The 13,077-nt window shown below is 36.1% G+C and overlaps 2 protein-coding genes across 2 annotated transcripts; both read right to left on the bottom strand.

Moving 5' to 3' along the window:
* Window positions 1–490: 490 nt before the first annotated feature.
* On the bottom strand, window positions 491–2,730 carry LOC110607561. The gene is made up of 2 exons (XM_021746701.2): window positions 2,288–2,730; window positions 491–1,825 (listed from the first exon to the last, which is right to left on the bottom strand). Exons 1-2 carry the CDS (start codon window positions 2,562–2,564, stop codon window positions 1,476–1,478), a joined length of 627 nt encoding a protein of 208 aa, XP_021602393.1. The 5' UTR covers window positions 2,565–2,730; the 3' UTR covers window positions 491–1,475.
* Window positions 2,731–4,577: 1,847 nt separating this feature from the next.
* Window positions 4,578–11,376, bottom strand: LOC110610030 (long chain acyl-CoA synthetase 9, chloroplastic-like). Its single transcript, XM_043954419.1, has 11 exons — window positions 10,695–11,376; window positions 10,416–10,496; window positions 9,193–9,459; window positions 8,475–8,606; window positions 8,146–8,319; window positions 7,748–7,977; window positions 6,966–7,083; window positions 5,634–5,765; window positions 5,391–5,525; window positions 5,113–5,319; window positions 4,578–4,957 (listed from the first exon to the last, which is right to left on the bottom strand). Exons 1-11 carry the CDS (start codon window positions 11,142–11,144, stop codon window positions 4,793–4,795), a joined length of 2,091 nt encoding a protein of 696 aa, XP_043810354.1. The 5' UTR covers window positions 11,145–11,376; the 3' UTR covers window positions 4,578–4,792.
* Window positions 11,377–13,077: the final 1,701 nt, after the last annotated feature.

The following is a 13,077-nucleotide window of genomic DNA, read 5'->3' as shown; positions in this document are numbered from 1 at the left end:
AACATGCTTTCAGCTTTCTCTTTCTTTTTTAGAGGATGAAAGTGTTGAGGTTCCTCAATTCATTCCTCGTTAATTCTCAACTTCTTGCATACTCAACCCCTTTTAGATGCAAATCACATGCATGGTTGGTACGTTCAATCTCTTAATTTTCATAGAAAAAGAGTGTAATAACCCACCTGCATAAACCAACACAAATTTTTTTTAATAGTTTTGGAGTTAAAGTCATTTGGTAACTTCCGATGTGGGACTGGTCCCACATTTGCTCCTAGGCCTCACAATGGGTTTGTTCTCAAATATCTTCTTTGTATTGTTGTTGATATAGAGATCAATGATGAGTGGTCATTTTCGCTCGCTCCATAACATCCATTGTGGTCCTATACATAATGAAAATGGTCCTATACAGGTGGCTCAAGGGCAGGGCAGGGAACTAAACAACAAAACGAAGGCTTCTTCGTCCTGGTTTCGACATACACAAGCAACAAAGTCATAATGACAATGAAAATGAACCCTTTTCTCTTATTCATCAAACAAACATTATCGACATACAAGGAACAACCTATATTTATGTACCCACCTACAACGCAACTATATGACAAGTTCCAACACATGCATTAGGGCCCCTGTCTGCTGCATTGTTTCCTGCTTTAAATGTGCACCTCACATGCAACTTTGCTATTTTCTATATTAATTTTCTTAACGTAATAGCTATTAGCTGTTTTAGAAGTTACTGACGCTTCTGATAAATATTAAATAAATAAATATTTTTTTAATCTCTAAACCGTAATAATCTGAGATCCATAAAATAGGGTTTTACAAGAGATCTGTGAACTTAGCAAAAAGTTTAGGTCTAGAGGAGAGTGTTTTCTCCCTTTTATACTCTTTCTTCTCCCTCACACGCGACATGGCCTTTCCGCTATAGAACCACCTACCCCTTGGTGCAGGTCCGTGCGTACGAATAACTCCATGACCCTTTCTGTGTCAGGCAAGCATTTAATTCCCTTCGACGCGCGAATGGACAAGGCTGCGAAATGACTGGACCTGCAGTCTTTTTTTCTTGTGACCGGGTTTGAGGGAAAAGGACCAGAACCTAGAAAAGGGCTGCCTTTAAGACTGAAATGGGCCGGACCGGTCTAATTGGGTGACTTAAATAGGAGTCCGATCAGGAGAATGAACGGGTTGGGACTGACTTATTTGGGGTTTTTAGGAGCCTGCTGATTGTGGGCTACTATCGGCCCGGCCACGAAATGGGATGAAAAAATCCAACGGTCATCAAACTGAAAATTATTGCCCAATAAGATAATAGTTATATCAAAATAATCTTTATGCTATTTTTTATGAACATGAAAAAAGAGCTATTCATATAATACAAAGTTGAGGATTTTGAAATTTTTTTTATCTCAATAGTTGAGAGCTTTAAGGTTCAGAAAGGAGGCTCAACCCACACTATGCAAATTCTTGTCTTCTCTTTTTTATTCTTAGGTTCTTCTCTTTGTCAGAGTCCTTATCCAGCTCTTTCTCTCCTTGACTCCCTCAACCTCGGTGCTTACATGGCCCACGTCGTTTCTTCTTTTGGAACTCTTCCATCTGATGACTTGAAATACATGGCCAATTCGCTTTCGCCACCTCATCAATGAACGCGGTTTTGTATTATGCATCTCGCTTATTGTCTCCATAGTGTCTTCGGGTTGTTTAAAATCCTTGTTTTGATTATTCAGATTATGGTTCCCAGAGTTGGTGCATTGCTTCACAGTTACCTTATTAGAGACAGTGCCCTTTTCCCATAAGGCTGCTCCATTGTCTTCAAACTTTATTGATATGAAGGACTCTGCAAAAATTTACAAAAAGAGTTTCCATTTTACAATTAAAAAATAATAAATGAAAGAAAATTAAGTTAATTAACGTGAATGTTCAATTCATCTGTTAATGAACCATCTGTTTTTGGAAGCATCTTCTTTTTCCACCATATTCCTCCACTATTTACCATACTTTTTCATGCTATTTCAAAAAGAAAAAAGAAAAAATGGTGACAACCGAGAAAAGGGTTCCTCTTCAGAATTTTAATTCTCTCTGCATGGCCATAGTTTATTAATATTAATATATACCCTTCCATGAAAATTTCAGGTTAACTACTGATAACCCTTGTAAGAAAATAATTTCATAAAGAAATTAATTATAATAATTCAGCACAAGTTGATGTCTCATTTTGATTTCACTTGTGATGATAGAATTTCAAGAACGTCTACTGCAGCTACAACAAAAAGAAGAAGAAGAAGAAGAAGACACATACCTTCTTGACTAGTGGAAGCATCAGATTTATGAGAAGACTTCCCATGGCGGAATTCGAGGCGGTTGAGAAGAGAATCAAAAGCAAAGATCTTAGGGAAGCTGATGGAAGGCTTCCTGGCATGAGTAGTGAAGGATTGAGGTCTAAGAGTTGATGGAAGCTGACCTTGCTTTGCAGCCAATACAAGGAGTCTCTCATTTAAGCATAGAGGACAGACCCCCACAAGTACCTGTTTAGGATGGAAATAGCAGCAAGAATTTTCGTCTCTGTGCCCATTCATGGCGTATAGTTCAAGAGAGTATGCCAGAAACTGAATCCTGAAGGTGGACTTCTGTGACTCTGGGAGACAATAATTGTTGGTATATATATATAAAATATTTGCTGTCGATATTTTCTTATATATATATATATTAGGTGGAAAGAATTTAATCAGACTGAGTTTAATAGACTCATATAAATAAATGTGAGTTCTATTCGTTTCTGCCTCAGAGGATATTTCATGGAAATTGCTTGCTTCCGTTGCTTTTCACTGCCCCTTTTGTCCTTTTATATTTTTTTCCTTTTTATCTAAAGCTGCTTTATTCTTTATCCAAAGCAGGTCTAGAGAAAGTTTTAGAATAAGAAAAGGGATATTAACCTAAAAATTTTAATAATTATTTCTTAAACATTTTTTTAAAAACTAAAAGACATATATAATTGTTAAAAAAGTTAATTGAATAAAAAGAAAAAAGCTTGGAGGAAATGACATATTTGGTGCTTTTATTGAATTTTGAAGATTCTGAAGCATTAATTTTGGAACGGGTCCAAGGTTTAAGTCAAATTTTGCAACTCCGAGTTGATTTGGAGACCCCAAGAAGTTAAGGATTGGGTACTTTGATTGAAAGTCTTGGATTTTTGTTTTAAAAATAGAGAATTGCTTAGAAGTTAGAACTTATCACTGTTAACTTTTTTTTTTTTTTTTAATTTGTGTTGTCCTCTGAAATATGTGATTTGGAATGGTAAAATTTCTCCAGGAGATGAGATGGTCGATGCGAGTCTTCAGATGTTAAAGAGCTGGCAATAGGCTAGAAATTCTAGTGATGTGTCCAATAGCTTGCATGGAGGAAATATGTTAGTAAAGCTCTTGATGGACTGTATTGTGCATGTTAAAATTATGAATAAAATTTAAGATTGAATTAAAAGTCTTCCTTATAATTTAACAAGTGCATGTTAAAATTACATTTTCTTTCCCACTTTTCTTAAGTTTTCTTCACTTTCAAATGCTGTGTATACATATAGAAGAAAGGAGAAGGAAAAAAGTAAAGCCTTTGGAGTGTAAAAGAATCCTAAAAAAAGATGTTAGATGGGAAATAAACAGGTAAACTACTGATGGTCACATGGGAAGAAGGAAAGAGTCGTTCCTCAAGTCAAGTTCCCATCAATGGACCAAAGCTCCCCAGTGGGAATTGTTTGTGGGTAATTGAGTTCCCTTTGGATGGAAGGACCCAATTTGAAAATTTGTTTCATTGATGGGTTAGGTGAGAATGAAACCTATTTTGGTGTATGAAGTGAGCATAATAAAGAATATTCAACTACAAGGTTTGAACATTTCTATAAACAAAGTCAATTTAGAACCTACGCGTCTCAAACTAAATTAAACAACGGTTCTTGTTGGTAGCTTTCACTTTCAACTAGGTTATAATTCCCCAAATCAACTGCAACCCAACTAGATTAATCATACAATTATTCTAGAATCTCATCATAGTCATCACAAATTCCAAACCCTATATCTTTCTATCGAAAAGAAGCTTGCTACCCTTGAAAAATTTATGAATTTTTGACAAATTCCTCAAATGAAAAATCCCTGTAAGAAATTTGTGAAAATTTCATGAAAATTTAACGCCATAGCCAAACAAACTACTCATGGGTGGGACCTAAAACGTACAAGGTTCTTATATAAGAAATCATATGGTAACGCCATTTATTAATGTTGATTACAATGGAGGAACATCACAGCATCATGTCTGTAAATTTCACCATTAAGAGCTATCTATGGCTTAACAATTTTTCATTTGAGTGCGTAGTATTAATTTATTATTTCTTCAGCAGTTTCCGAGCCCACATTTTTTTATCTGCTTGCAATTTACAGTTGATAACACAAGTAGAATAATGTTTTTCCCTTTTTTTTTTAAAAAAAAAAAAAAAGTTGCTGCCATGCTCCATGAATTCATAGCAACCATCCAGATCATTGGTTCCACTTCCAAGTTATGGCGACGCAGAGAAGAGATTGGCATAAGAAACGTAATGCGGAAGCTTAAAACAACATGAAAAGCTGCTAGCTTTTGAAACTTCACATTCACTTTCGATCGTTTCATGAAAATGCAGAAAGCGGAAAAAGAAAAATCTTCTAAAATTAATACAATAAAAAGGCACAAACTAAGTGGGATAAAGGGGAAAAAAAAGGGTGAAAAAGAGGAGGAACAATGACACATCACTTGTGCCCGGAATTCTGCACAATCACATAGTTCATTATTCATATAACTTGGAGAGTTCTTCGGAGAAGGCCTTCCTAATGGCTTCTCTCTTGATCTTGAGAGCGGCCGTGACCAGACCAGAATCAGGGGTCCATGGATTACAAACTAATTTAATTTTTGCTGGGATCTCAAACTTCTCCAAACGTGCTTTCTTCGCTTCCTGTAAATGATAAATATCAAATTACTAAGGTGGAGTTTGTTTGCGCATTCAAAATTGATGCGTTTGAAGCAAGACAATTTCTTTTCATAGAAAACCAAAAAAAAGAAAAAAAATCATATGTTTACCAAACATGTACTGTGACTGCAAAAACGTACCTTGAGGAATGATGCTTGCACTTCTTTTATTATTTCATTTTTCTCACACAGGTCTGCAAAATCAGTGAACTCAATTCCCTGATTCGAGGCCCATTTTTCCAGAGCAGGTTGTGAAGGTACCACAAGGGCCACACAGTAACCGTGAAATGGATCAGCATGCAACATCATGTTATCAACATGGGGGCTCGCAGTGAGAGCAGCCTCAACCTGTAGGGGAAGACATTAGCACCAAGGAAAATGCCAGAAAAAGTTGCATTTTATCTTCAAAACATTCATACCTTTCCCAAAGACACATATTCCCCATGCTGAAGTTTGACTATGTCCTTTTTACGGTCAACTATCTCAAGGCAACCATCAGGATGAAACTGCCCAATGTCGCCTGTGTAGAACCACTTCATTCCTCTCTCATCAACCTTTTTCATAACAAAAAACTGGCATTATCAACGCCTGATAACATTTTCATTGGAATGTAGCTCCACAAATATGTTATATGCTGCCATGAGACTTTGAAAAGTTTTTACCTTGTACACTTCCTTTGTTTTCTCTTCATTCTTGAAATAACCAACAGTTACATTTGGACCACTGATAACTATTTCCCCACGAGGCATTGGTGAATCACTAGTTAAATATCCACCTTCAGGCCAATCTATTAACTGTGAACAAATACATTTGGGAATATTATTAAAATTTGTAAATTTATCAGCTGAATGCACTAACCATGGTATGACATTAACAAAACTATTATTCAATATAGGGAAAGTCTCACAGACAGCATCTCATAGAATGAGCCCAGTAATCAGTCCAGGAAGTAATCTGCAGAAGCTCGCGTGAAAAATGGGACCAAGATAGAATGGGAGTGCGCTGATAAAGCCAATGCAGCCAATGGAGAGCTGAACCAGTCATGCAAACCACTGCAAGCTGTATCTTCATGTCTTCCCTGGTGTGATTGAGAGCAAAATATTGCTCTGCTTGAGCAAGCCAGCCAACCGGGTCAACACCTTCAAAGTTGCGCAACTCAATTTTAAGTATCCTCGATGACAATGGCCTGAGCACCAGGTTGGTTACTGGAGTTGGTACAGGGAGGAGTTGGAGGTGTCGAGGCCGTACCTTCATTGAGGGTCTATTACCAGAAGAAGTTCAGAAAGAAAGGACAGGGAGAGAATGAAAAATATTCTGGAAAAGGGACAGCTGTAGTTGGTTAGAGGGAATCACACAACGGTCTCTGCAAATAGGAATAGCCAATGATTGCCAATATGTGTATAAATAAGAATAGGAGAATAGAAGAGGACACGTTCCATCCATCCTTTTGAGAATTGCGTAACAGCTCTATCAGGTGCTAAAGTTTAGCAAGAGGACTATGCCCTATTTCTTGTTTTCTCATCTTTTATAGAAAGGCTCTCTTCCAAGCCATAATTTTTTTCCTTTCCTACTCCATACCTTCTATTAGTGTTCTTAACTCTATCAACATCATAGGACAAGACTTCATATTAAGAGAAATAATCATCTGTAACTCGCAATCAAAAGGTGTTACCTGATTGAGAGAATGGGGAGAATAAGGTAGTAATAAAGGCTAGAGAGAAATGTTTCAAGTGATATTTCAAAATGATTAAGCCTAAGAGTAAGATAGTATTGGCAATATAAAACTAAAAATCAGAATTAGCACCAGTCTAGTGATGCATGTACCACTTATCTATAACTCCTCACCTAATTATTTTTTTCAAATATTAAAAAGATGATATGAGGTGAAATGCATATTATAGAAAATAAATAAATTCCCCTTGTAAACCTATTGTGATTCACAAAAAAAGCATTAAGTCGAGAAGAGTATGAACCGATAATTAAATGTTTCTCACCTTAATAAATGAGGAAGGAAGTGGATTACCAACTCGACCAACAGATGAATCATCAAATTCTGAAAAAGTCCCGCCAGCACAAGTCTCAGTAAGACCATAGCCTTGGCCTATTGGAGCCCTGTATGATATTCATCATCACCAACACTCAGAAGCACAAAAACAGAAAAGCAGAAAACCGAAATAAAATCAGATGGTAATCATGGGAATATTCATTTTCATTGCATTCATCACTAGTGGGGACAATTTCATCGTGTATATATGGCTTTTATTTTCTTATTTACTGGAAGCATAAATGTCTAGCATCTCAATGATCTTATATATGACTTTTATTCTCTTAGTTTTCAATTCTTTGGGTTATCTCTAATTCTCTTTTATGCTTCTAATGTGAAAAAAGGAGCTTTGTATACATAACTTACAGTTTTATATTTCAGTTATACATAGACAATTAGGCATCACGTAGTTTGGGATAATTATTAACTCTTAAAAAAATTGCACATAATAGATTAAGGCATTCAAAACCCAACTAATGAGATTTACCAAACATCAGCAGAAGGTGTTGGACAAAACAACAAATAAGTTTTCCCAATTCCAAACTATTGTGGCACACACACAACATGAATCATTTGGCAAAGGAAGGCATTCCCAAGATTGTCATGGTCAATGTTTGACTACCATAATGGATGGAAATATGAAAGTTTGGGTGTAGCATGATACTGCATAAAGAACCAGGATTTCATTTATTATATGTGAACATTAGCTAGAATTTGAAAGGCCATACTAACCCAAGGCAAATGTTGATAAATCTTTGAGTATCACCAGAAATAGGAGCACCTCCAGAAAGCAAAAAACGGATACGACCCCCTAAAACTGCTCGAACCTTCCTAAACATAAGGAAATTCCAAAGTAGCATTTCTAAGCCCCAAGCTCCAAACCAACTACCATTCAATGCAGATAGTCGACGGGCATACGCCAAGTCGAACAGTTTCTTATTTAGGCCTCCTGTTGCATCCACCTGAAGTATTAAGAAAGTTTAATAACCAATCTTATATAAAAAGTGACTCAAAAACAGTTGCCTTCCATGGTTGCATGCAAGTGTATGTGTGTGTGTGTTGTGGGGAAGGGGGTTGGGTGGGAGAGACAGAGAGAGAGAGAGAGAGAAAGCATGCCAAAATTTCCTAACCTTCTTGCGCACTCCATCTCGAACACGATCAAGAATTGCTGGGACAGATGCCATCACGGTTGGCCTCAGGGCACTTGCATCCCCCTTTGTACCCCTTTTGATCTTGTTTGAAGTATCAGTAAGTGTCAAAGGGGTTCCATATCCTATAGCACTTCCAACACCTGCTACTATATGCTGCAACATCAGCAGTGAAATTTGTTAAAACATGAAGACGGGAGTGATATATGGGCATACATGTTTGTATGCATTAATACACCCTAATGCTCAAAGTGAAAGAAGTACACATGAAACAGCTGTTGTTACTAAATTACCATACATTTGCTCCATACCTCAGCAACTAATTCAAGGATATGAGCCAATGGTAGGTATGCCAGATAAACATCCTTGCTCTCAAGGCCAGGAACAATTGTCCTAACTGAAGAAACTACAGCCAGGACATTAGCATGTGTCATCATTACACCCTGTGCAAGGTTTCACAATGAAAGCAAATAAATATTATGTGAACTCTGTTACAGCTTGACCAACTAATGAAAATTTGAAATATGCAGCGATAGATAGGTTCAAAGCACAGAAAAGTTCAAGGTAATAAATCAATTTATTTTGCAGTGTGTGTGTGTGTGTATATATATATATATATATATGACTATAATCCCAATGGAGAGAGCATCACATAAGGAACACTCCTAATTTCAATAGCTGATTAAAACAAATCACTCGAATCTCTGCTTAAGTGGCTAATGAAAACTTGAACCCTTTAATTGACAATGCAAACCTCGATTTGGGATCTGTCCCTAAAATATGAAAATAAAACTAATAGGCAATTTGTGAAGATAATTAAAGAGGATCAAGCCAATTAGATTCCAAAGAAGTGAAGCCAAGAGGAGGAGAAATGAACAGGAAAACAAGATGGTATGATCTAACATCCAATCATATGTTTGATGGGGTCACCTAAAGAAGCATCATGCAACTGTACATCCAAATATCAATGATAATCCTAGTTACTCTCCAGTGCAGGAGTAACTGGGGATTTTCTATATCATCTCAAACCTTAGGCAGTCCAGTACTTCCACTTGTGTACATAATTACAGCAATATCACTTGATAGAGGTAAATCAGCTTCAACAGGATTTTCCTGACCAAGTTTCTCCACATTAGAAAGTGAGATGATTGTCCAGGAACCACTCTGCTCAACTGATGCACTAGATGGAATTTCATCGTCCATACAAATCAAACGTTTCACTGTATCAAGTTGTCCGCTTATGTCCACAAGTTTCTTCAGTTCTTTGTTCCCACATATAACAGTTGTAACCTCTGTCTGAAAAGTAAATTCATGTACCATTAGCATTGAATAATGTCAAGGAAGGAATATATCTGTGCCATCATACTAAACCATTGAGATTTCCATTTAACATGTCCCAAACAGCAGATTTCATCAGTTTGTGGAAATCACCAAACTTATAAAAATGAAGTATTACCAACTAGCAATTTTAGATAGCACCAAACGAATTTTGTTGAACAGTCAATAATTGTAAACTTACAGATCATGAACCAGATATGCAGATTAGAATTGTCCCCCTTATCTAGGTAGCCATTACTAGAAAAGGAATTTCTAAATGTTAAAAAGTAAAAGATTTTGATCTCAGCATGTAATTTATAAGGAAAATCATGAACAAGAAATGTTCTTAACAAAATAACAGACCGTAACGAACTAAAGCTTCAATTGACTATAAAAGTTGTTGAGCAAAAAAACACTTATCAAGGCCCTTGAATTAGATGTCCAAACATAAAGGTTTTTATTTACTAAAGATAAATAATTTAAAATTTTTATTCATGCTTCAATAACATAGACAACAAAAATGTTCACATTATATCAGGATTGTTGAGAAAAAATATCTGTGATGTATCTTAGGCCTTTGCAAAATCATTTTGTACAACTATGAATACAATAATTATAATCTCGATTTCATCTTAAGCCGCTTCCCGAATTGCTCTTGACGAACAACAGCGTCATCAAACAGCAATTTCTGTCTTTAAACCATATAACCCCCCCCCCACCCCCCCCCCCCCCCCCCCCCGAAGTTATAAATTCCACATGTTGACGACTCACACTTGCCACACTCTCAAATAATTAAACTGTTCGAGTGCAGTAAGATTATATATAGAAGGCAGATATTTGCATGTATTCTCCAGTATTCAGCAGGCATCGTTATACTTGCAACCACTAAAAAGCATCTAGTGAGGGAGAGAAAGGGAGAGAGAGAGAGTTGGAACCTCATTTAACGAGTGACGCAGAGCATCCTCTCCTAGAGATGCATAAATAGTAACCACAGTGAGATTGCGCCTAAAGCAACCCTGTTACAGGAAAATCGCATTAACCATGTTCAGTAATTAGACAAGATTTTAGGTCAATAAAAGCACTAAATTAAATTTGTTTAGAAAAAAAAACACTAACTAAACTAGATATGGCGAAATCAAAATTATTTTCAACGGAACATAACAAACATATCCATTATATTATCCTAAGCAGTGACAACGATAATAAATGAGCACCTGCAGAGAAATAAACCATTCTGCTCTGGTATCAGCAAATATGGCGACACGTTCTTGCCGTCTATGCCCAATATGAACCAAACCAGAAGCAAAGTTACAAACTCTTTCGAACACTTGAGCATAAGTGAGCCACTTGTACTCGCCCAAATGAAGCTTCTCGAAAGACCTCCCATCTGGAGCAACTTCATTCTCTGTCGAGATCAACTTCCGCGTTCCCAGCAAGTATTTATCCCCGTAGCTCTTGCAGGCATACTGGAAAAGCTCAGCAAGGGTAAACACGCCCTCCCAGGCAGTTTCCAACGGCGTCGGAAACTGAGCATTCCGTACAGCATACCCAGGTTCCCCGCCAACATCGACTGGCATGCCACGTTTCTTCGCACTGTTCTTGGAATTCCGGAAGAGAAAAGTGACGACTAGAGGAACGAGAACAGCAACTATATAAGTGACCATGCTTATCGATTATATGATCCCTGAAAAATCTAGAATTGAAAATCTCAAACACCAGAAGTCTAGTTCAATCTGAGAACAAGAGATCACCAAACAACAACAAAAATTCAACCTTTTCTTTTTGCTACAATCTGGAAGAGAAAAAGAAAATTGAGAATCAAGGTAAAGCCATTGAGTAGAACGCAAACATACTGAGGAATTTTCCGGAACCGTAATGGAAGCATTTTAAACAGTGAAGTGGGCCCTTGGGAAGATCAAGTCAAAAAACATGCACGTTCAGTTTTTTTTTTTTTTTTTTTTTTTGAGCACAGCGATTGACTGCTTCTGAACGGACAAGTCGAGACCAGCTGAGTTTAATTAGATCTCAGCGATAATGTAGTGATTGCGTCCCAGATGGTATCAGCACAATTGCTGCTCAAATCCTAGCCGTCAATTTCCGTTTGTTGTGAGGATTTGATTTGCAGTGGAGTCCGCTGATGAATTTTTGTTCCTTTTTTTTAGGAGTATTTTTGTCTTTTTTCAAATAAAATTAAAATGTAAAGGAACTAAAGGCTAACAATTTGAGCATTTTGTCCTTTTTTAAAATTTAGGAGTAAAAGTTATGGCTTTGTCAATAAAAATGCAGTGTACATAAAGCCTAAAAATTTTAGCATTTTCAAAATGGGAAAAGTATTGCATTCACACGCTTGGCCCCGTGGCAATCAGTTCAACAACTATTCCTCAAAAGAAAAGTAATTTTGAAGAAAATTTTCAAACCATAAAAAGAATTTTAGATTTTAATTTTTTATTTAATTTATCAAGTAAATATTATATATTGTTGAATGGACGACTTCTTTTTGTTTCAATTGAAATAATTATTTATTTTTAAAATAATAGCTCAAAAATGGGCATTTGACTTAAAGACAGAGGACTAGTTTGTCAAATAAATAAATCTTTAATAATTTAGTATCATTCAACATGTCAAAAAAAAAATCTATTATTCGAACAGTTTTTTTTTGGCCAAAAATATAATTCATAAATAGGCATGGTAGTGCAAGAGACAAAAAAAAAAAAAAACTAGAAAAGATATTTACAACTCCAAGACCCAGCTGCCACAAAAATAAGCCCATGAAATCTAAAAAGAAAAACTCTAGCTGCTAAACAACATGATCCAACTTGTAGCTTTGGTGACGCGGATTTTTATTTCCAATAGCGCCGATCTCCCCTCCACAATCAGCTCTCTCTTACCGATACTTAAAAGAAGCACAACATGACTTAAGAGAAATAAAATAAAAAAAAAAAAAAAGGGAAACCATTAGAGAAACAGCCAAGGAGAGACAAACTCAAAAAGCTTGTTGGTAGGAGGGGAGAGGGAGCAAAGCTCCTCGCCTTCTCAATCTCGTATAGATTAAAGGAACCAGAAGTCAAAAGCGAACACTAAAGTTATCAACGTCAAAGCCGTGAACATCTCTAAATATGTCGAATCCAAAGTAGGTTCCTTTAAACAAAAGCCTTTTATTCAAATCGTATCTTTAATCTAGGCTTATGATATACCTATTAAAGGAAAGAGACTAATACAATAGAATTACAAATGTAGATTTAATAAAACAGTAACTTACAGAATGCATAATGAAGAATTAGAGCTTGCTGTCATGGCATGATGATTCATTAACATTTGAGTATGTGAGCTTATACTAAAGATACTTGAGAATCAAAGTGACAAAAACTTTACTTTGTCAATAGCAACTTTGTAGTTCGCTTGTGCATAATATACTAGTTTAATTAGGGGTGGGTAGAGTTCCATTCAAATTGAACTAAACTGAATTAAAATATTGATTCGATTTATTAAAAAATTTAATTTGATTCACTTGTAATTTTTTAAAAATCTATTAAACTGGTTTGATTCGATTTTGAAAATCGTAAGTATATTATGAATTTTAAACTAAAGTAAGAAGCA

The sequence above is a fragment of the Manihot esculenta genome, chromosome 2 (genome assembly GCF_001659605.2).
Source record: "Manihot esculenta cultivar AM560-2 chromosome 2, M.esculenta_v8, whole genome shotgun sequence".
Classification (NCBI taxonomy): domain Eukaryota; kingdom Viridiplantae; phylum Streptophyta; class Magnoliopsida; order Malpighiales; family Euphorbiaceae; genus Manihot; species Manihot esculenta.
The sequence above is the reverse complement of the archived record's forward strand: the minus strand, read 5'-3'. Positions and strand labels throughout refer to the sequence as shown.

Excerpts from the sequence above, each read along its gene's own strand:
- LOC110607561 (XM_021746701.2), bottom strand. The coding sequence starts at position 2,564 with ATGAATGGGCACAGAGACGAAAATTCTTGCTGCTATTTCCATCCTAAA. Across the intron at positions 1,826-2,287 it reads TGCTTCCACTAGTCAAGAAG|AGTCCTTCATATCAATAAAG; the intron begins GTATGTGTCTTC and ends AAATTTTTGCAG.
- LOC110610030 (XM_043954419.1), bottom strand. The coding sequence starts at position 11,144 with ATGGTCACTTATATAGTTGCTGTTCTCGTTCCTCTAGTCGTCACTTTT. Across the intron at positions 9,460-10,415 it reads TGCGTCACTCGTTAAATGAG|ACAGAGGTTACAACTGTTAT; the intron begins GTTCCAACTCTC and ends TTTACTTTTCAG. Across the intron at positions 5,766-6,965 it reads TTCCTTCCTCATTTATTAAG|TTAATAGATTGGCCTGAAGG; the intron begins GTGAGAAACATT and ends ATTTGTTCACAG.